This window comes from Colobus angolensis, unplaced genomic scaffold (assembly GCF_000951035.1).
Source record: "Colobus angolensis palliatus isolate OR3802 unplaced genomic scaffold, Cang.pa_1.0 Scaffold49, whole genome shotgun sequence".
Taxonomy (NCBI): Eukaryota; Metazoa; Chordata; class Mammalia; order Primates; family Cercopithecidae; genus Colobus; species Colobus angolensis.
The window spans coordinates 6,285,002-6,309,287 of NW_012118376.1; the positions used below are offsets into that span (position 1 = coordinate 6,285,002).

At 40.4% G+C, this 24,286-nt stretch overlaps 1 protein-coding gene across 2 annotated transcripts in view; it reads right to left on the bottom strand.

The window, feature by feature from the left end:
* The window catches only part of ARHGEF28 (Rho guanine nucleotide exchange factor (GEF) 28), a 331,462-nt gene that overhangs the window by 248,066 nt on the left and 59,110 nt on the right, over positions 1–24,286 (bottom strand). For both annotated transcript variants that reach the window (XM_011959260.1, XM_011959259.1), the window contains exon 2: positions 21,145–21,188. In XM_011959260.1, coding sequence (XP_011814650.1) covers positions 21,145–21,177 — 33 coding nt within the window. In that variant the 5' untranslated portion in view covers positions 21,178–21,188. The remainder of the gene's footprint in view (positions 1–21,144; positions 21,189–24,286) is intronic.

A 24,286-nucleotide genomic window follows, 5' to 3' on the forward strand; every position in this document is an offset into this window, starting at 1 on the left:
AGTTGAAAATGCAGAAATCACCCGTCTTCTGTGTCGCTCGCGCTGGGAGTTGGAGACTGGAGCTGTTCCTATTCGGCCATCTTGCTCCGCCCCCCCTAAAGTGTTTTTTAAGCCTGATTCAGTGGTTGAGTTGCTTCCCTGGGTTGCTTCTGTTCCCACGTGCCAAGGCTTTCAATAGATAAGAGCACCTCCACTTCTGTTTTAAATGCTTTATGCAGACAAAGCAACTCATGAGGTAAATTGCCACCTATAGAAAAGAGATCACAGGACACAAGTAGAAATATCATAGGTCTAAAATGTCTAAATACCTCAGTTCTCAAAATGTTAAATCTTTCAACACAACACATGAAAGTGTTCCATCTACCTCTCCAATTTGTGTACGTGAACTTCCTGTCCCCTTCTGGTCCTGCCTCCGTTAAAGATTGACAAATAGTAGTGCAGACATTACAACACACCAGGATAACATCCCAGTGAGCCAAAGTTACGTGGCTATTACAGGACTTCTGCTCAGATGTGATGATACCGTGGTGGCCGTCACGGCCAACCACAAATCCCAACCAAAGAGGTTTAACAACTGTATGATGAGGCAAAATGTGGCCTTTCTGGGCACACATTTTGTTTTCCTGTCTTTATTTAAAAATATAATAGTAGGCCGGGCGCGGTGGCTCAAGCCTGTAATCCCAGCACTTTGGGAGGCCAAGACGGGCAGATCACAAGGTCAGGAGATCGAGACCATCCTGGCTAACATGGTGAAACCCCGTCTCTACTAAAAATACAAAAAAACTAGCCGGGCGAGGTGGCGGGCGCCTGTAGTCCCAGCTACTCCGGAGGCTGAGGCAGGAGAATGGCGTAAACCCGGGAGGCGGAGCTTGCAGTGAGCTGAGATCCGGCCACTGCACTCCAGTCCGGGCGACAGAGCGAGACTCCGCCTCAAAAAAAAAAAAAAATATATATATATATATAATAGTAATGGGTGGGTGTGGTGGCTCATGCCTATAATCCCAGCAGTTTGGGAGGCTGAGGCAGGCGGATCACTTGAGATCAGCAGTTTGAGACCAGCCTGGCCAACATGACAAAACCCCATTTCTACTAAAAATACAAAAATTAGCCAGGCGTGGTGGCACACACCTGTAATGCCAGCTACTCAGGAGGCTGAGGCAGGAGAATTGCTTCAATACAGGAGACAGAGGTTGCACTGAGCCGAGATCTCTCCACTGCACTTCAGCCTGGGTAACAGAGTGAGACCCTGTCTCAAAAAATAAAATTAAATAAATAAATAATTAATAAAAAATAATAGTAATAATAATCCTCTGTAGGTTCACAGACAGGTTTCCTGCCTCTGCACTGGCCAAGTTTGCACTTAGAAGGCTATTTGGTATTTTCCATGTGGCAACCTCTGAAAATAAGAAGACTGAAGCAGTTACTTTCTAACAGGTAGATGATGTCCTTCAGTTATTTTAGAAAACTCACTGACCTACCCTGGGTGAATAAGTAAATCCCCCCAGGGCTGTTAACATCATGAGGCCAACACAGTAACATTCACTAGTCTATCAGGCGAGAAGCGCAGCTCTCCCAGCACCTTGTCTTAGTCAAAGCAGGAAATGCCCTAAATGCCATTTCCCCATTCCCTCCCCATATTCCAACCCACATTAAGTGACTTGTATTTTTACAATTTTTTTTTCAGACGGAGTCTCGCTCTGTCGTCCAGGCTGAAGTGCAGCAGTGCGATCTCGGCTCACTGCAATCTCTGCCTCCTGGGTTCAAGAGGTTCTCCTGCCTCTTCCTCCCGTATAGCTGGGACTACAGGTGCACATCACATTTTGTATTTTTTAGTAGAGACGGGGTTTCACCATATTGGCCAGGCTGGTCTCAAAACTCCTGACCTTATGATCTGCCCACCTCAGCCTCCCAAAGTGCTAGATTACAGGCATCAGCCACTGCGCCTAGCCACAAATTATCTTCTATACCAACCAAGATGACTGGTAAAAAAGAGTGGAGTTTATACTTCTATATAAAGATAAACAAAACTCATAACACACACACACAATGTCGGGAAAGGATAAGTAGAGATTTTTAAAGCCTTTCAAATAACTGAATTAAAGAGAGAGAGGAAAACCGGCAAAGTCTATAACCTTCCCTCCTGGCCTCCTTGAAGGTAGCAGGTGACCACAATAGACTTTTATTTTAGTTAAATACTCCTGTGGGCTACCTGACCTCTTCCTCGGAACTCCTGAGTCTGGCCAGGCCTAGGGCCTGAGATCTACCTGAGTGTTGTCCTGTTCCCATGGGAAACTCCCAAAAGGAGCCAGATTCTACCCTATTTTTTCATACCTCTAAGAGCTTGCCTTTTAGGAATCAAAGTAAAGAATCAATACATTGAGAATCAGAGAACCCCAATCACCTGAAAAAAAAATCTAGATTTGGATTTGCAAGGTATTATAGAAATTATTGTTGTCTTCAGTACCATTCAGGCAATTTGACTAAGTGCTATCAATTTAACCATGGAATACAGAGTTGCATAAACTGACTGACTGAGCTTTCCCTACTATATTGTCTGTTTACCAGCTGACATTAAAATAGAGATAACCTCCATTCTCTGAACTTCCACTCTCTGAACTCTGGCTTTCCAATTGGATTCAGGTAACTTTTTAGATTAATCTATTATTATCTGATCTATCACTTTTCCTACCCAAACAGATTTAGATATTCTTTGCTATCTAAATTCACCATATAAACTCTTGCTATCTCAACTCAGGATCCAAACACATTCAGATGTCAGGGAATGCCTATAATTTTAGTGATGCATAAATCAATGTTAATCTCACCCTGAGGGGGATGAAGATTGGTTGCAACTTGAAAGGCTGGAAGGACCCTAATCAGAAATCCCTACTCCCAAGGGGACTACATAATCATTTCAAGTATCTTTATCAAAATCTATACCATACCACGTTATACCCATCAGGATGGCTATTATTTAAAAGAATAGAAAATAAAGCATTGGCAAAAATGGGGAGAAAACAGAACACTTGTGCACTGTTGATGAAAATGTAAAATGGTGCAGCTGCTGTGGGAAAGTTTGGCGGTTCCCCAAAAACCTAACACAGAATTACCATATGATCCAGCAATTCTACTTCTAGGTATATACCTAAAAAATTGAAAGCAGGGACTCAAACCGATACTTGTACATCAATGTTCCTAGAGTAATGAAATTCACAGAGGCAAAGAGTAGAATGACAGTTGTGGGGGGCTTTGGCAAAAGGAAGGATGAGGAGTTATCACCCAGAGGATACAGAGTTTCAGTTGGAGAAGATGTAAAAGTTCTATAGATGCATAGTCATTAACAGCCTCACAACAATGTGAACGTATTCAATGCCACCAAAATTATACACTTAAAAATTGATTAAATAAATTATATGTTATGATATTTTACCAGAATTTCTAAAAAGAAAAACGATCTATACCAGAGACCATAATGACATATCACTATACACCTATCAGAATAACTAGAATAAAAAATAGTGGTAATGCCAAATACTCACAAGGATGCAAAGAAATTGGCTCTCTCGTATGATGCTGGTGGGATTGTAAAAATGATACAGCCATTCTGGAAAATTGTTTGTCAGTTCCTTTAAAAACTAAACATACACTTACTATACGACCCAGCAATCACACTCCTGGACGTTTATCCCAAGAACATCCACGTTTGAAACGTTATGAAAATTATATCCACACAAAAACCTATACACAATTGTCCATAGCAGTTTTATTCATAATAGCCAAAACCTGGAAACAACCTGGAATGGTTCAACAAAGTGGAATGGTTAAACAAACTGGAAAAACCTGGAATGGCTAAACAAACCGGACACCCATATCATGGAATACAACTCATCAACAAAAAAAAATGAGCCCTGGATACATGCAACAACTGGCTGCTTCTTAAGGACATTATGCTGAGTGATTAAAAAGGCAGTCCCAAAAGATCGTAAGCTGTATTACTTCATATATATATATATACAAAACATTATTGAAATGACAAAATTATAGTGGGGGAAGGGGAGAGTGGGCATATGTATGCACCATACTTTATCTACTCATTGATGAAAGCTGAAGAGACTGGCAATTCTGAACCATCAAAAATGCTTCAAAAATTATTCTGCATCCACATTTTTAACTAACGACCACATGCAATTTAATGGCTAATAGCCCCTTCCCATCATCCCAACTTCCACTGAGAGCACAATGGCGGTCACCAATAGAAATCTCACTGACAACATGTCAGGTATCATCTTATATGGCTTATTTTTTTCCTCTGTTTTGCCTGGGGGAAAGCTCCCTTTTGAGTTCAGTCAGAGGTTTTAATACAATATCATCTATTTTCACATTTAATCCTCTGCCATCTATGCATAAATATCTTTTTAAAATTCAAAAACACAATGACAGGTGTTCCCACTTCAAAACAAACCTAGTATTTAAAAATCTGATTTCAAACATACAATTTAATGTATTTATCAAAAGTATTCTCCACTAGATTTTATTAAAGAGGACACTGTACTGCTAAAACAGGATTTTATATATAGGTAACTTTTCTAAAATACCTTCATTAATAAATTCCTAAAGAAGAATTCAGTAAAGATATAAAGAACAATAAAAGTCACAATTCAAAATAAAAACAGAACTGCATTATTATGAAAGCTAATCTTGGACTTCCCACTGAAAAAGTTATTTAACTCATTTTGTTCCACTAGCCCTTGGGATATTCTTGTATCAACTCATAGGAGGTGTTTTCAATTTCTTACCAAAATATGCACTATTCCTTTCACACAACATTTTATGATGACTTTATTTTTTTAATTTTTTTCAGACCTCTCAGGGATGAATTTTTTAATCAATACATTGTAATTATACATATTTATAGGGGACACTTTGATATTTTGATATGTACATATTGTACAATGATCCAATCAAGGTACTTCGTGTAATCACCTCTTGCACTTATCATATCTTTATGGTAAGAATATTCAAAAGCTTCTCCTCCAGCTCTTTCATAATATACGATACTTTACTGTTAACCATAGTCACCCTATGGTGCAACAGAACACCTGTGCAATAGAACACCTGAACTTATTCCTCCTCTATAATTGCAACTTTGTACCCACTGACCAACCTATCCCCATCTTATCCTCTCTCTTAAGACTTTAAATGGAAAAAGTCTGTGATTCCTGCTAGACTCACAAATTTTTTTAATTTTTTTTCCTCTTTATTTAAAAACTGATCATACAATTTGGGCTCATAGTAAAAAATTCAAACAGTAGAAGAGTGTGTATGTAGAAGGCATTCCCCACCACACTCCAGGAGTCCGGGTATCATTCTAGAAGTGTTCTGTCAATACATAAGTATCTTTGACTTAAAAACACACACACATGGGTTCTCATATTCTCCTATAACTTGTGTTTTTAAAAAACCACCACATTTCATAGATATCTTTCCACTTCAGCACATTCAGACTTCCATCATTCTTTTCAAAGATCAGATAATTGATTTAACCGTCTAAAGATGGACATTGTGATTGATTCCAGTATTGTATATGTAACTTTCTTTACATATTGGAACACTGAATGGAAGTGGGTGAGTCCTAGGAAACATTCTCTCCTAAAAGCTTACATTTTTCATTGGCTAGAAGTGATCAAAATAGATTCTACTGATGAGAATAGACTTTTGGAAGCAGTATGGTCAGGTTGGCAGGTTGGTCAGGTTGGCAGGCTCACAAATTTTTTAAATCTAATTTATGAGTGGTCAAGTACATTTAAATAGATAAATACTTTAATGATGCAACTTTATTAGATAATCTGCTGAAAGTGAATACTTCAATAATCACTTTATTTTTTCTGTAGTTTCATGGTTGTCTGTTCTCAAAGGGATACAAGAAGCTATATTTCCTCTATAACCAACATACAACATTGCATCCCATTCCTACACAGTCACTTTCAGTAACCACAACCATATTCTAAATGATAGTTATATCAGATGCTTTAATGTATTGTTTCAGTAACCTAGATTTTCAAATTCCCTCCCATCTGCACACCTGCTGCTCAGCCCTTTCCACACCCAGACTGTCCACAAAGAGAGTCCTCCCGTATATATTACTCCACAGCCTGGTCATTTCTAATTCCAAGGTGGCACAAAAGTCTTTGGCAACTTTATAAAAGGCAACTGTAAGTCTTTGACATGGTGTATACCTGCAACTCTTCCTAAATTGTTTAGAGTTTTCCCCTAAATCAATCTCTCTCTCCTCTCTCTCCCCTCCCCCACCTCTTTCTTTCTCTCTCTCTGTCTCTCTCTCTCTCTCTCTCCCCCCCCACCCCTCGATTCCCCTTATTATTGATCTGCACAAAAGAAGGAAGGGCTGAAGACAAGTCCCTGGGGAAACATGGAACCTTGCTAGCCATGCACCTCAAAAGGTTCCCACATCAGGGCCACCTTTCATGACCATAACTTCATGGTTATTCAGAAATTGCACTCCCCACCCCACCACACACACAGCTCTAGGGGAGAAACTAGGGCAGCCTCTTCTGCCCCCCAATAATTCCACCATCTGTAAGCAAAGCTTGATGTTCTTCTCTACACTCAGAAGAAAACAGTTCGCAAAGTTAAGTATAAGTACATGGAGAACACAAGGACCATCATATAATGTGGTGATGCGGGTAGAGGCTGAAGACATGGGTTCCAATGCAAGCATTGCCCTCACCAGAGGTGTGATGGCTCCAGCCTCCTCTCCTAGGCTTACAGCAACCCTCCCCTCCAGTCAGCTGCTGTCAACCAGTGCAGGCGCCCTCTCTCAGACCATGCCCTCTCCTTGGACCACCCTTCACCTGCCTGTGACCCGGCTAATTCCAGTCTCTATTGTGAACCCAGCTCCTACACAGGCTCTGCAGTCCACTCGCCTCTCCTGTGGCTTCAGGAGCATTCTCAGCATGTTTTCATCCAACCATTTATCACAATTATCACACATAATCACTTTCTGTAATGATGCCATTGCCTCCCCAGTAGTGAATTCTCAAGGTCAGGGCAGCCAGTTTCCTCCATCTTTGAAAAAAAAACCCCAGAAACCAGAGGCCAATTTTCCATACTACACTAATGAAGCTTCAAGGCTCCCAAAGACCTCTTTCAACATTTAGAGAAGACCTTAGCAACATGGTTATACAGTCATTTCCTTCTAATCTGCAAAGCAAGAGACATTTCAAAATGGATCGAATTTGACTTGTACAAATCAGGGGTGGTCACCAGATTTCCATCAGAGGAAAGCAACAATAACAACATAGAATATCACAAGATTTGCTTGTAATCTGGTGTTTATCCAAAGTGTTCTTGGTGGATGATGTTACAGAAAAATTAAAAGTATTCTATGCAGAATAGAAGGGGTGGGGTATTTTAACTATAATTTGTTAAGTTGGCTTTCTCTTTCCATTCAATTTCCCCTCAGACACACTCCCCTTCCTGTTGGGTGGCACTGGAATGTCTGAGGGCATTTTCAGGATCTGGATAAGAGGAAACTGAATTGGAAATGTGACGTTTGTGGAATTTGCCAGCTTTTTTAAATTTGTAATTTATTGTTGTAAATGAATATTCCCTTTAAATCTAATGTTGTTTTTGTAATTGTATTCCTTTTGTGAAAGGGAATCCTTCCAATGGCATCATTTTCAGGCCTCACAAAACCTGCATCTGCCCCTACCTGTATTTCACTTCGTATTTCAAACTTAAAATCTGCCATGTGAATTAATGCATGCACAAACGCACGTGGGGCAAGTCACTTAACATCACCAAGTCCATATCCACTGCCAAACGATGTGTGGTTCTAATGAAAGAGCTAATGTGTGAAAACATTTTGTAGGGCACCATGAGATGCTCTGATCAAGTAAAGTAGTAACTTCGTGGTTGCTATGGTTTGAATGTCCCCTCCAGAAACTCATGTTGAAATTTAATCCCCAATGTGGTTATATTGAGAGATAGGGCCTTTAAGAGGTGACTGGATCATGAGGGCAGAGACCTCATGAATGGGTCAATCTATTCATGGATTAATGGGTTATCATGGGAGGGGGACTGGTGGCTCTATAAGAAGAGGGAGAGAGACCTGAGCTATCATGTGGGCACACTCAGCCCCTCAGATGCGATGCCCTCTGCCATCTTGGGACTCTTCAGAGAGTCCCTACCAGCAAGGCGGCTCTCATACACATGCCCCCTCAACTTTGGACTTACCAGCTTCTAGTTCTGTAAGATATAAATTTTGTTTCTTATAAATTACCCAGTTCCAGGTATTCTGTTATAAGTAATGGAAAACAAACTAACATAATGGTTGTTCAAAGATGCAGATTATAGTAACTATAAGTGCTGGGAAATACTAATAAAGAATGTTAAAGAAGGGGGTAAAAAAAGAGTTCATGTGACGTCGTTCACAGATAATCTTTTCTGAGTTAGGAGATTCTTCAGGAACTTCCTGCCTGATAAAGTAAGCTTTTCATTCCCTACAGTTTTAACACAACTTCCTGTTAAGTTCTAGTTCTCAGCTGCCAGGAATTGTCTACCTGGAAAAGACTTCCTTAATTTTTTTATTGCACAATGTTTACATATGCCATATAGTACCTTAAAAATGTTAAGTTTCAAACTCTGAGACATGTTCCCCAAACATCCACATTTACTGAAGATTATGATGACAGCCCCCACCTGCTGGACCATCTCTCTATCTCTTCGTGCAGCTGGAATACAAAAACTCAAATGACAGTCCCAGTCCCAAAATAGTGATGGTCACATACCTGCTGGGAAAACTCACAGTACAGAAATAAGCAAACAACAGAATTAAAGAGTGCTCCAGGAGGAGCCTCAACCACCGTTTATTGAATGGCACTAAATTAGAACTGTGTATTAATTCAACAAATATTTATTATGTAATACATGCCAAGCACTAAACTAGTGCTGGAAAATCAGTGGACGAAAACAATAGTCCACTAGAAGATTATGCCATTGGAAGGATTCCCTTTCAGAAAAGGAATAAAATTATAAAAACAAAATTAGATTGAAAATGAATATTCATTTATAAAAATAAATTACAAATTTTAATTGAATGTTTGAGTCTCTGCTGTATTGGTGCTTACAATAGAAGGGATGCTAAACAAAACAATAACAACAATACTCTCTCAAAATAGAAAATGTCCAGAGGACTACATTAAGGATGTGACATTTGAGTTGAAATCTGCAAAGTGAGTAAGAATTTAATTATACAAAGGAGAAGGAAGCAAGAGAAGGCCAGGTGAAGACAACAGCACATACAAAGGTCCTGGCCAGGAAGACGCATGGCATTCACGAAGAAATGAGAGCAGAAGGGTATGGCTGGAGCTTATGGTGTAAAAGGTTTCTGCAATCCTACATGTGACCCCAAATCATCTTTATTTATCAACCATTTTGTCAATGGGACCCTCCCCCTAATGACCACAGCCATTGCCTGGAATGCTCCTATAAAGGGTCAGAGAGCAAGCTTGCCTCCCCCTCAACGATTCTCCAGAAACTCAATCCACAAATGTTCACTGAAAGCCTATAGTGCACTGGGCACTGGACTAGGTATTGCAGTGCAATGAAGGGTAACAATCTACGTTCAGGAGATGACGCACAGCCAGATGTATAGCCGTCCAAGGTCATAACCAACATACAACATTGCATCCCATTCCTACCCTAGGGGCACTGCTGGATATGGAACGAAAACAGCTTGGGCGATGTCCTAGAAATAAGAGAATGAGGAAAGTCCACTAGGGTAGAGAGAGGACTTGTCAGATTAGAACAGATAAATGATATGGTTGCGAGTTGAGACATGAACGCAGGGAAATAATACTAGAAAGGCATGATAAAGTCTTCACCAATTCCGAGAAAATGGCAACTCTGAAGACGCCAGGGGCAATTATCCAAAGGTGAATTAGAACAGTGGCTGAGGAGAGAGAGGGGACAGCCATGGCCTCAGCAGGTCTTGATGACTGATCAAGACAGAGGACAAAGGATGGAGGAATTACAAAAACTCAGCTTAAAGCAGGACACCTGGGAGAGTGGTGGGATGGTAACAGAAATCAGGAAGTTGGAAAGAGGAGCTGCTTAGAGGAAAACTTGGAAAACTTTTTAAAAATATAACAGTCTGAACTTAAAGTCAAATCCTGGCTAATTGAGTGATAATAGCAAACAGACCAGCTGGAAATGGAAGATGAGACCTGGGTAGAGGTCAAGACGAGAGGGCCCGCACGTGGGAGTCTTCCAGGAGGAGTGATGGTCTAAATAACAAGAATAGATGAGCTTGCAAGAAAAAGAAGGGAAAGAAGAGGGCCCTGGGGAACACCCACACAACAGAGGAGAAGAAAGCACAATAGACAAAGAGATAACTTGAAAAAGAACCAGCAGAGTTAACGAACACCAAAAGTACACTTTTTAAACATAAATCATGCAACTGCCCCTTAACCTATGGGCGTGACCTGGCCCCTCCCACCTCTCTGACCTGTCTCCTCTCATCTCCCCTCCCTCACAAATGCAAGGGCCATGTTGGCCTTTTGTTGGCCTTCAAATACAAAAAGTTCATTTCCACTCCAGGGCTTTTGTGCTTTCTGATCCCTCTACTAGACTGCTCTCCAGGAGATCCCAGAGAGACTAATGACACACACACACCATTCTCTGCCATGTCATAGCCTTGTATTGTCCTAACCCATACCGCCATCTGAAATTCTTATTTATTTGTTTACCTACTTATTTTCTGTCTCCCACTCCCAAGTGCGTTCTGGGAGAGCAGGGACGTGGGACCTTGTTTCTCACTCTCTGCTCTTACAGTGCATGGCACTAAATGGGGACTTGAGAAAATAAACACCTTAGATTAAGCAAGAGCAAACTTAGTGACCTGCATAAGATCCGTTTCGATAAAAGTAACAGCATCAAGATATGGAGAGGTAAAGTAGGCAAGAGCTAGAGACACTTATTTAAAACATGCACACCCTCCTCAGGCATAAGCAGGAGGAACTGTTGAGAAGGTAGTATAGCTAAATCACACCTTCTATAAGGGCTGCCTTTCTAGAATACGGAAATAAAACATTTTACCTGGATCACATGTCTTTTACTGAGGCTTCTCCCAGAGAAAACTCTGACCCATTTCCATCATGCCTAAAATCCTTGCTTAGATGGTAAAACATTTTAAAAACTCAAATAGAACAAAAATATCGGCTACTTCAAGTTCTTTATTAAAAATACAGGCTGCACATCACCCAAATTGTAGGAGCTGTCACTGAAATACAGGAAGTGAGGCAGCATCAGACTTTAAGAACACTTGGCACTTATTTACCCGCAGACCTGAAACCCACACCCACCAAGAAATTTCTTCAAAGCTGGGTGCTAGACTGACTCTTCCTGTGGTTTTCTGTAGTTGTATATTCGCCTTTGGGCCTTTCCCCAGAAGCTTATCATCTCAGTTGTGACAGTAGGAGGGGGCACCATAAAGTGGCACTGTATTCAGAGAAGAGGAAACTGTTTCTTTCAAAACATAAAATGGGATGAAGCTAATGGAGGATTTGTAAAATGTTTCTAAGTCAAAGGTTTTGCAAAAGTCTGAGAAGTGGCTTTTTCCCCCTCTGCTCCTGCCAGAACTACCAAGCAATCTCCTGCAGCAGCTAAGGAGCTTCAGCCTTCCCAGGAATTGACATCTCGTGGCTGCTGGGCAGGCTGGGTAAAACAGTTACCACGGTCCTCTTTGCTCTATGGCTAGAACATGCTGCTTTGGAATTTGTTTGCCCCCTCAGAAGGAAAACAGGAGAAATGGCAAAGAGATAAAAGCAGGGCCATTCAGAGAGGGTAAGAAAAGGTCAAGTTAAGTTGGTAGAAAACAAAAACCACCAAAGAGAACCAACTTCAGGGAGCATAGATTAACCGACGATGGCAGAAACACCCCAGCAGGTGGCAATTCTCTGAGATGCACATGCTCCTGTGTTTTAAGTCAAGACACAAGTAAAGTTAATATAATTTGCTTTAAAATATGTGTACAAAGTAAACACGTGATCTAGAAGTTGAATTCAGGCAAAAGCCCCGCCTGATTCCATTGGCTAAGCCAGACTTAGCTGTATTAACCTACTTAAAAAGACACCCTTACCTACCATCCTCTGACACCTGAGCTAATGAAAATTTCTATTATTTTGAGCTGGGAGGAACTGAATGGAGCAAATGACCATCAACTAATAGGTCTGGCTTCTTGTGAGCAAATGAGCTTTAGAAGGTCAGGGCTTGCCTAGACATAGTTACCAGCAGCATCCTCTCGGGAGATCAAAGAGAGACCCTTTAATTTAAGGTCCAGGAAGGAGCACCATTCTTCATGTCAGAAAGCTCAAAGTCAGCTGCAAGGCAGGAAAGGATAAAATGGTGCCCTTGAGTACTTGGTCAATGAGGAAATGGAGATGTGGCAGAGCAGCAGGGGAGGTCGTTACCAGTGAAGGTGGGAAAACCCCAGGCTTACTGTGGGATCTGCCACTAACAAACTTTTTGAGCAAAAAAATTATTCTTATGACTCCTAATAGAGCATTTTAAAATCCAGAGTGTCAAACCAGCTGAGTTAACTTAGTTGAGCCAGTCAATCTCCCTCTTGGAGACTAATCTCCTCATCAGCAAAGTGAGGGTGCCCAGGCAACGGTCCCCAAGATGCCCTCACAGACTAATATTTTGAGTTGATGGGCATGAGGCCAGTCACAGGTAGCCCACTGGGGGATGCAGAGCCACCAAGAGAGAAGGGCAGTGTCGAGAGGAAAGATTTCCCTCCACAGGAACCAAAAGCCACAGAGAATCTGCAGGGTTCCAGAAGAAGGCCCTTGCTGGGTGACCCCATAACAAAGCCACCAAGTCACTTACCACCTCAATAGGAAGCTGCTTCCCTGGGCTGGGGAAGAGTCCATCCAGATAACTTGGGCCCTGTGCTCCGGCCCTCCCTCCAGAAGGCTGGGACCAAGGGGAGTATGCTCCACCAAGTATTCAAGGAAGCTATACCAACATCCAGAAATTAGAAAAGGCTGAATAGGAGAGAGTTTCACACCACTACCTCTAGACATCAGATTACACCTTCAACACACACGATGAGCCCAGCAGCAACCAACATTCTTGGGACCAAACACAGCAAGAGACAGTGACCCAGAATAAAAGAATAATATAAACATAAAATGCTAAGGGAATAGCGAAGCATCTTAGATCCAGCTGGAAACAAGCTACTGAAGCAAAAACTCCACTGCCCAAATGGTTATACAGTTTGCAGCCTCCAGAGAAAAAAGTGATCACACTCTTCTCAGTTGCTATGATTAACGCGTCTGCACAGCATTTCAGAAGGATGGAAGAGAGCAAGAGCCCACACACAGTCTCACACACGCACCCTCTGCAGATGTTAAAAAATCTCCATGGATTAGATGCTCATATTAGTCAGAATTTGAGAAATGGGAGAAATGAAGGGACCATGGCAAAAAAGGGAGGATTAAAGCAAGCAAGGAGATTTCTTCCTTCTAACCCTTCACCAACTTAATCAATATACAAAATTTAACATCCCTCCTTTCTTTGCACAATGAAAATGAGAACATAATCCCCAGTTACATAGTTATCAGTTATTAAAGAAAGACATTAAATATTTCTGAAAGTTGCTTAATAAAATGTCAACTATTAGATCTCATTTGCAAAGTAATCCACTAAAATTTAAAATATGTATGCCCTTCATCCAGCAATTCTACTCTTAGAAATCTATCCCACAGAGATGAAAGTATCAGCGTATAAGGACATATGCACAGGATGTCTGGTGAATAATTGTTCCTGATTGCCAAAATCTGAAACAAAGTGAATGCTGTCAATAGGGAATGAGCTTGGCCCATACCTATTCATTAATTAGAGTAAGTCTGAGCTATGTTTGATGGCTTATAGGAGTTTCTACGAAGTATCACTGAGTTAGAAAAGATACAGAAGTCCACCTAATATGATCGTTCTAATAAACGATCTAATAAAACTTGTATATGTATATACAATATACAATATAATAAAGCTTGCATATATATATACATGAAAACAGAAAAACATGAAAATGTTTGCACTAAGTCCATGGTTCTCAAACTTCAGCACATAGCAGAATCACTTGAAAGTTTTATTAAAACACAGATTGCTAGGCCCCATCCACAGAGTGTCTGATTCAGTAGGGCCAGCGTGAGGTCTGAGAATGTGCATTTCTGGCAAGTTCCTAGGGATGCTGATGCTGCTGAGAACCACTGCAGGCAGTGACTCTAAGGGTTAGCTCAGAGTACAGGAAGGGGAAGTATAAAATGGGGGTGAGGGGAAATGGGGTCCTGTCCATTATAATAAAAACAGCATTTCCATATAATTCCTCATGAAATATCGTGTGTGTGTGCATGCGTGCGTGTGTGTGTGTGTGTGTATACCTTTGCCAAACAAATTTTAGTGTTTACCAAAATACTAATAAAGTTCTCTCAAAAGAAGAATTTTGCCAGGCGCAGTGGCTCATGCCTGTAATTCCAGCACTTTAGGAGTACAAGGTGGGTGGATCACTTGAGCCCAGAAGTTTGAGACCAGCCTGGGCAACGTGGCAAGACCCCATCTCTACAAAGAATACAAAAATTAGCCAGGTGTGGTGGCACATGCCTCTAGTCCCAGCTACTCTGGGGACTGAGGCAGGAGGATTGCTTGAACCCAGGAGGTGGAGGCTGCAGTGAGCCAAGATCCCACTACACTCCCCAGCCTGGGTGACACAGCGAGAACTTGTCTCAAAAAAAAAGGTAGAACTTCAAACGATCTTCACTTTCTTTTTAATAATTTTACTTACTATTATAGTCTTTATAATAAGTAAGTGTTATTTAATCATTTTAAATGAAGCCATTTCAATTGAGGAAAAATGGAAAAATCTTTGGAACCAACAGTTTCTCAAGCAAGACTTTTCTGTTTTATTCACGGCACTAAACTGATATTTTGGGAAGACTAGCATTACTTATACTTTACAAACAGTTTTTGTTTTTGTTGAGATAGGGTATTGCTCTGTCACCCAGGCTGGAGTGCAGTGGTATGATTATAGCTCAGTGCAGCCTTGAACTCCTTGGCTTAAGTGATCCTTCCACCTCAGCCTCCCAAGTAGTTGAGACTATAGGCTTGAGCCACCACACCTATTTGTAAAGACAGAGACAGCCTGTTGACCAGGCTGATCTTGGGAGGACTAAGTAGCCTCTCAACGTGCTGAAATTACAGGTGTTTGCCACCACACCCAGCCAATTATACTTTATACAAAAATAAAATATAATTAATATTTTAAAAAAGGAGCTCTTGGATAAATAAGTAGAATGCGTATTTGTTTTATAACTCTCCTTGATTTACAAATTTAGAGAAAACTCAATATAAAAAGTAATCAAAAAGCACTCATTAGCAAAAACACAAATTGGCCTGTAAATGCAAAATCTCTTCCTCTCTCAGAATTTAATTAAATGCCCAGTAAGCAAAATCTTTCCTCGTAAGCTGTCCTTGCATTGTTTCCTATCTCTTTTTACATGTAAGCTGGGAAAAAGAAGACTAAGAGCAATAATCTAAAAGTAAAATTATCTACTTTCTCATGGCAATGTGAAATTTAAAAATAAAAACAAAACAGAAATATCTTTATAATTTCCAGTACAGAACTTTTAAGCTCCCAAGTGGTGTCAACTGAAGAATTTTAAGCCAGAAAAATAAACACCTTAGGTTGATTCCATTGATTCTAATTTACAGTTTTCCAGGTTTTTGCACTTCTCATTAGCTTCACCACCACAACTCTTTTTCTAGCTTAAAATATACCTCCTAATACTATTGTACCATTCAGTCTAAATACTAAGCCTAGACTTCAAACCAGACTGTAGGCCTCTGCATTTTATTTGTTTTTTTGTTTGTTTGTTTTGGTTCATTTTGCTTTTTTTTTTTTCTCCTTGGAATAAACAGGCTAGACTTCTAGTGCTGCTCCTTCAGTTTCCTTTCAAGCACGAATGCAGGAAGCTGTTTAGAGACTAAAAATTGGATTTGCAATGCTCATATATATCCCTAAGTTCCGCAAAGTGATATTATAAAGCTCTTGTCTGCCAGTCTTGCTAACTCCTGCTTCTTCTCTGATCTTAGTACAGTGTTTCTCTTTTTCTGCAACTGCAACTCAAGGAACTGCCATGGATTCTTTTAAAAATTAGACTAAAGCTGGCCATGGTGGCATGTGCCTGTAGTCCCAGCTACTGGGGAGGCTAAGGCAGGAGGCTTGCTAGGGCCCAGGTGGTTGAGGGTGCAGTGAGCTAAGATCCCGCCAGTGCACTCCAGCCTGGGCAACAGTGAGGCCCTATCTCAAAATAAATTTTAAAAAATAAATAAATAGGCCGGGCGCGGTGGCTCAAGCCTGTAATCCCAGCACTTTGGGAGGCCGAGACGGGCGGATCACGAGGTCAGGAGATCGAGACCATCCTGGCTAATACGGTGAAACCCCATCTCTACTAAAAATTACAAAAACCTAGCCGGGCGAGGTGGCGGGCGCCTGTAGTCCCAGCTACTCGGGAGGCTGAGGCAGGAGAATGGCGTAAACCCAGGAGGCAGAGCTTGCAGTGAGCTGAGATCCAGCCACTGCACTCCAGCTTGGGCAACAGAGCGAGACTGCGTGCATAAATAAATAAATAAATAAATAAATATAAAATTTTAACTGAATCCGTGGCTGAGTTCAGGAATATTACTATATCTCCCAGAAGATAGAGTCTCCTTCCTAAAAACGAGCAAACAGAAATGAGCCAAAAAAAAAATAGCACAAGAGACAGAGCCAAAGACTGCACCTCCTTCTGAAACAGGTTCCTGAAAGGTATACAAAAAAAAATAATTCTTGCGTTGTGCTCATAATAAAACGTAAAAGATTATCTCTATAAAACTATGTGGGCATAAAATGGCCACGATTTGACAATGCTACATAAAAACTAAAAGTGATGGAATCAAAAATTGTGCTGGCAAGCAAGGAAAAAAACAACTTGATGCTACTGAAAACTTAAGTGGAAAACAAAGATAAAAACATTCTTGGCCGGGCGCAGTGGCTCACGCCTGTAATCCCAGCAGTTTGGGAGGCCGAGGTGGGTGGATCACAAGGTCAAGAGATTGAGGTCACCCTGGCTAACATGGTGAAACCCTGTCTCTACTAAAAATACAAAAAATTAGTCAGGAGTGGTGGCGGGCCCCTGTAGTCCCAGCTACTCAGGAGGCTGAGGCAGGAGAATCACCTGAACCCGAGAGGCTGAGGTTGCAGTGAGCCAAGACCGTGCCACTGCACTCCAGCCTGGAGACAGAGCAAGACTCCGTCTCAAAAAAAATTCTTCCAGAATGCAAACCTCCTTTCTCCCCAAAAAGAAAAAAAAACAATCCAATCTTTGGATATTAGTTGTTCTATCTAGAAGGGGAAAGCAATAGTGGAAGAAACAATCTTTAAAAAGAAAAATCGAAAGTGTTCTTCGTCAATCCAAGCAAACTGCATGGGGAATTTAGGAAAATATTTACATCTGTAGATTTTCTGCAGGTATAAATATGTCTATCATCTTCAGGAAAGATTCTCTATAGTGACCCGACAAATAGAGACAAAGAAGCATTTTCGCCATAAAAATGTTATAAGAATTCCGTCAAAACAGGTTATAAGCAAAGAAATAAAAAAGCAAAGAAATAAAAAATCACCTCTAAGACCCATCTGAATGAGGTGCCCTTTTTCGAGAGGTGGGTAGAAATTGGGGAATAATTTCAATCAATTCTTTTCCTTCCCGATTATTGTTCTACTTATGTAATCTAATTATCCTTGAGGTAAATCTTATTAATTTATATATTTTTTAAAGTCTGTTGTAATTAGATTTTTCTAGGGCATTAACATACAATTATGCATAGTGTTATTTTATAATTTTAATACAGCCTCCCAATATGTAATGGACTCTTCACAATTTCCAATGGAGAGGGTATCTTTATTATACACTTGCCAGAGTTATTTTAATTTGTTTTTCCAAAAGAAATAGTCAAAATAACCAAGTAGGATTACTAGAAGTACATACATTAAAGTCTCCAAAATTAAGAGATCCAATAAATCATAATCAAATGAGAAAACACAGTATCAACTAAATAAATGTCAAAAGGACCCTTGCTAAAATTCAACACATATACAGATAGAACTCTGGAAAAATCTGTATCAAAATGTCAACAGAGCTTATCATTCATCATGGGATTAAACATGAGGTTTTAATTTTTTCTTTTTGCTGTGTCTCTTTCTAATGTCTTACAATAAATATATATAAATAAAAAATATTAAGAGTTTATGAACCAAAATATACTAAGAGAAACTAGAAGTGAATATTTATCAAACCTCTGAAGATAGAAGGGCAGAGAGCAGTTTTCTCCAAAATACAGAAACAAATTGTAGGAGAGTTTTGAGTCTGCTCTGTCTGCACATTACTCATTTGGTAGATTTTGGTTTAAGACTTGTTTTCATTATAGCATATCTCTACTGACCTCTTACTGGATGAGGCCAGGTGGCTAGATTGGCTTAAGTCAGTTTGCAATAATATTGACCAAAAATGTTAAATTAAATACAAAAAAAGGTATACACTCTACCATATGTAGTAAGAGTCAGTTATGTTAAATATATTTCACATATTTTATCTAAGATATCATTATTTATAACATACATTTAATATTCTACTAGAAAATAAAAATTGCCAATTAGGATATAATTTTTAATTACCTAGAATTGTATATTTATCAAAAGATCTTTTCTAAATTAATCTATACGTAGATTTTTATCATGTAACATGCTGTTATTTCCATGTCTTGGCCGGGCGTAGTGGCTCACCCCTGTAATCCCAGCACTTTGGGAGGCTGAGGCGGGTGGATCACGAGGTCAAGAGATCGAGACCATCTTGGCCAACATGCTGAAACCCCATCTCTACTGAAAATACAAAAATTAGCTAGGCGTGATGGCACGCACCTGTAGTCCCAGCTATTCGGGAGGCTGAGGCAGGAGAATTGCTTGAATCTGGGAGGCAGACGTTGCAGTGAACTGAGATCGCGCCACTGCACTCCAGCCTGCCAATAGAGTGAGACTCCGTCCCAAAAACAAGAAAAAAAAATGCCATGTCTTTCTAGTTACATAGTAACTTTGCCTTATAATGCTAGATCATGGTGAAGTCATTTTGAAAGCAATTAATTTACGTAGTACCAGCAAGGTATATAAACTTAAATGACAACAATGTGAAACCCTGTGACCAAGGTAACACACGTGTAGGTAATGACATCTGCCAGGAAGCATAGTGAATGTAACAGCATCTCAATTTTAGAGATGTTAAAATGAGAAAAAATAATTACACCTTAAAATTGATAAAATATATCAGTATTTTAATATAATAACATTATCCATACGGGGTGAGATTATGACATTTTCTTAACACTTTCCTGTCCTTTTCATTTTACTCTAATCAGCATTTTTTTTTAATAACTAGAAAAACTTGTTTCTGTTTTTATTTGGTTCATTTAAATCTCTTCTCTTCTTGGGCAATGTGTATTAGTTTTTCCCCAAATCTGGTCACAATCTAGTAACTCTATGTTCAAAACAGCTACATGAGGAGGTTGGTCAGCTACAAGGCTTCTACCATGATTAGGCTTGTGGATGTGTCTGTTTTGAGGTAGGGAAGGAGGGTGGAATGAGTAAGGAATAGGAAGGCACACACAGAAAAAACAACAGTGAGATTTGGGAGTACTTTACAATTTAGCCTCAGACCAGCCTTTTTTTTTTTTTTTTTTTTAACCTTTAATCATGGCTGGGCCAAACCCTACTGTCTACAGGCACATTTTATGGCCTGAAAATCACAACCTAGAGAGAGTACTAGAGATCACTGGGCAACCCAAGGGGCAACTTTTCTACTATTCTGGAATCAATTTGGTTCATGACTCTGTCTTCCTCCAGAGAAGTATGTGTGGCATGTTGAAGGGAGTGAGGGTGAGTGAGTAGGAACTTGGCTGGGTAGTGAAGTGTAGGAAGTGGATGTATCTATTCTCATCAATTGAGGATTCTGATTAACTTTGTTCCAATTCTGGCCAGGTATGGTGGCTCACACCTGTAATCCCAACATTTTGGGAGGCTGAGTCATTCGGATCACGAGGTCAGGAGATCAAGACCGTCTTGGCCAACACGGTGAAATCCTATCTCTACTAAAACACAAAAAATTAGCCGGGCATGGTGGCGCATGCCTGTAGTCCCAGCTACTTGGGAGGCTGAGGCAGGGGAATCACTTGAACCTGGGAGGCAGAGGTTGCAGTGAGCCGAGATCCCACCATTGCACTCCAGCCTGGCGACAGAGCAAGACTCTGTCTCAAAACAAAACAAAACCGTTTCAATTCCTTGAAATTTTGCTCTAAACCCTGGTTTCCTCACACATTCAGGCTCACCTGCCCAGGTCCGCCCCATACCAACACAGCTCCTTTCCAACAAAGGAAGTTTTGTTTGAAATCAGAAAGAAGGAGGAGAGATGAGGCCATCTGCCATTTTCTGTGTGAGGAAACAATCTGTTCACTTCCCTGTTAACCCAAGGAGTTGTTATCAGAATGGCATCCTCCTGTGCCTAGACGGCACATCTAACTACAAATCTCATTGGGCATTCCTGTCCCCCAGTGCCAACTCCCACTTCTGTTTATGTCCCAGCACTTTTGGTTTTAATTCTTATTTTGTACTTTTAGCTGACACAATTATCACGAAACCTTCCCCTCAAAAAGACACACAGAGAAGTTATTGACTATTATCAGGATATTATCATAAATATGTTCACACACCACTTATATGAGTGAACTGAGTGTTTCTGAGTCCAGAAATTACACAGTTAAAAAAAAATACTGAGGGAAATATAAAAACCAGACTTCAAAATAGGAGCCAACCAGTTTTAAAAGGCTCCATGCAAACACTTGAACTAGACAGTAACGCTCAGTGTGTTGTTTTTAAAAAGCCTTAACTCAATAGCAAGAAAAACATTTCTCCCCACTTCAGTCACATGGTTTGGAGTTAAGAAAGGGCCCCTTGGACCCGAAGTCCAGTGCTTAGCAACTTACGTAAAGAGGTGCTTCGCTGCAGCTCAACTCCATGGCTTTCGCATCTGCAATGAAAATAGTAAACAAGAGCAGTTATTGCAGGAGGCCCCATGGAACTGACCAGCTGAGCTCTCCCTGTCCTGCCCTGCAGTTATCAACATTGTGGAGGGAGGAGCAAACTCATTAGATAGGAAAACTGCAGAGACAAAATATAAAAGAATAAAGTACTAACATGCTATCTAAATAAAATATCCTCTCAAGAACACAATATGATGGCCTCTCAAAAAATTACACATAGAATTACCATATGACTTAGCAACTCTACTTCCAGGTATATACCCAAAGAATTGAAAGCAGGGACTCAAACAGAAATTTTCATACCTATGTTCATAGCAGCATTATTCACAATAGCCAAAAGATAGGAAAAAACCCAAATGTCCACTGACTGATGGATAATCAAAATGTGGTATACACATGCAATGGAATATTATTCAACCTTAAAAAGAAACAAAATTCTAGTATGTGTTATAACATGAATGAGCCTTACAGACACTATGCTAAGTAAAATAAGCCAATCACAAAAGGATAAATACTGTATGATTTTACTTAAATGAGGTATCTAGATAGTCAAACTCATAGAAAAAGAAAGTAGAGTAGAGATTACCAGAAGCTGGACATCGGGGAGAATGGAGAGTTATTTAATGTCTATAGAGTTTCAGTTTGGGAAGACAAAGAAGTTCTGGAGACGGCTGGTGGGGGTGATGGCTGCACAACAATGTGAATGTACTTAGTTCCACTGAGTTGTACCTAAAAAAATGGTTCAAATGGTAAGCCTTGTATATATTATCAAAATAAAAAATCATAGTAATTATAGTACATGTAGTGTCTACAGGAGGCAAAATAAAAATAATTTGAATTTGAAAAAATATATATCCCACCACCTTATTATTTTATATTAGTTTCCACACATATGGAAACCCTGTGACCCCAGACACTATCCCATAGACTGCTCCTAAAATAAACATATTTCAGAAAGCCAAGAAAGGTCAACATAAGCAAGTTGAAAGTTTCACCTATGTTCATCGCTTGGCTTACAGGTAATTCCAAAGTCAGAGTCCACTTTTGGCCAGGTGAGGCAGAACAGCACAGTGACAAGATAGTTCTATTGCCTCCCTTACACAGATGGCCAGAGAGTTCAGCTGCATGATTGCATGGGTAGGATGCAGCCCACTGTCAAGCTAACCAAACTCTCTGCCAGGTGTGTGCACCTGGATCTGCTTCTGGGTGTGCCTGCCCCTTTAAAGATAGCACAGATGGATGGATAAACAAAATGTGGTGTATACATACAGTGGAATGTTATTCAGCCTTAAGAAGGAATACAATTCCAACAAATGCTACAAGTGGACAAGCCTTGACAACATTACCCTAAGTGAAATAACTCAGACAGAAAGGACAAATACTATATGATGCCAGTTATATGAGGTATCTAGAGTAATCAAATCATGAGTTTGACATGAGAAGCAGAAAAAAAATGATTGGTAGTTGCCAGGGGTGGGGCACACAGGAGTTTATTGTTTATTGGATATGGACTTTCAGTTTTGCATAGATGAAAGTGTTCTGGAGATGCACAATGGTAATGGTTTCACAGCAATGCAAATATACTTACCACTACTGGCCTGTGTTAAAAATGGTTAAGACGGTAATTTTTATGTTGTCTATTTTGCCACAATTAGACATTTTAAAGTAAACAAATAGCACTTAGAAACTTGTTTCCTACTTAGAAAAAACAAAAAACCCAGCATCACTCACTGAACACCAACTGTGGGCCAGGTATTACACAAAGATAATAAAGACATGCTTTCTGGGTCCGCCAGAAAGTGGTCTAGCCTTCAAGGAGTTCCAAGCTGAACAAAAGAGAATGAATGATTGGGAGAAAGGGAGGAGCAGGTTGCATGAGAATTCTAAATGGGGCAGACAGGGAGACTCCCTTGTCCCTCCACCCTTGCCTCCCTCCCACTGCACACTTGAGGCCTGGGTTCCGCTCCTTAGACCAAGCCTGGCTCTGCAACCTCTGCCTCCCAGGTTCAGGTGATTCTTATGCCTTAGACTCCCAAGTGGCTGGCATTACAAGTGTGCACCACCATGCCCAGCCTCAGCCCTGCTGCAGTAATTTAGGGGCTTCTCTTAAGAACGAATTGTGGGACTGGGCACAGTGGCTCACACCTGTAATCCCAGCACTTTGGGAGGCTGAGGTGGGTGGATCACCTGAGGTCAGGAGTTCAAGACCAGCCTGACCAACATGGTGAAACCACCATATCTACTAAAATACAAAAATTAGCTGGGCATGGTGGCAAGCACCTGTAATCTCAGCTACTCTGGAGGCTGAGGTGGAAGAATCGCTTGAACCTAGGAGGCAGAGGTTGCAATGAGCTGAGATTGTGCCATTGTACTCCAGCCTGGGCAATAAGAGTGAAACTTCATCTCAAAAAAAAAAAAAAAAAAAATGAATGAATGAATTGTGACATTTAGTACAGTAATCCCCAAAGGATACACTTGGCAAGAAAGCGAATATGAAAAGTTCTATTTTTAGGTATTTTTTATAAAACCATTTAAGTTTTACTAATACTTCATATACACACTGGTGATAGCACCCTCCTAGGTCCCAAGTCATGTTTCCTGAGACATCTTGAGAGATGACTGAGGGTCCTACAAGGCAGAGGGTTTGACAACAGGGCCCTTCTCAGCCCTCAATTTTATTTAAAATATGTCCTGTGGCAGTTTATGTGGACCCACTTAAATGGGTTTATAGATTATAATAATCCATTTATTATTGTTACTATTTGAAACAGTATCACTCTGTCATACAGGCTGGAATGCAGCGGTACAATCATAGTTCACTGTAACCTTCATATCCTGGGCTCAAGCGATCCTCCTGCTTCAGGATCCCACATGGTTAAGATGATAGGTGTGCTAACTTGTATTTTTTTTTTTTTTTTTTTGAGACGGAGTCTCGCTCTATTGCCCAGGCTGGAGTGCAGTGGCTCAATATCAGCTTACTGCAAGCTCCGCCTCCCACAGTGCTGGGATTACAGAAAATAGTCAATTTTTTTTTTTTTTTTTTTAAGACAGAGTCTCGCTCTGTTGCCCAGGCTAGAGTACAGTG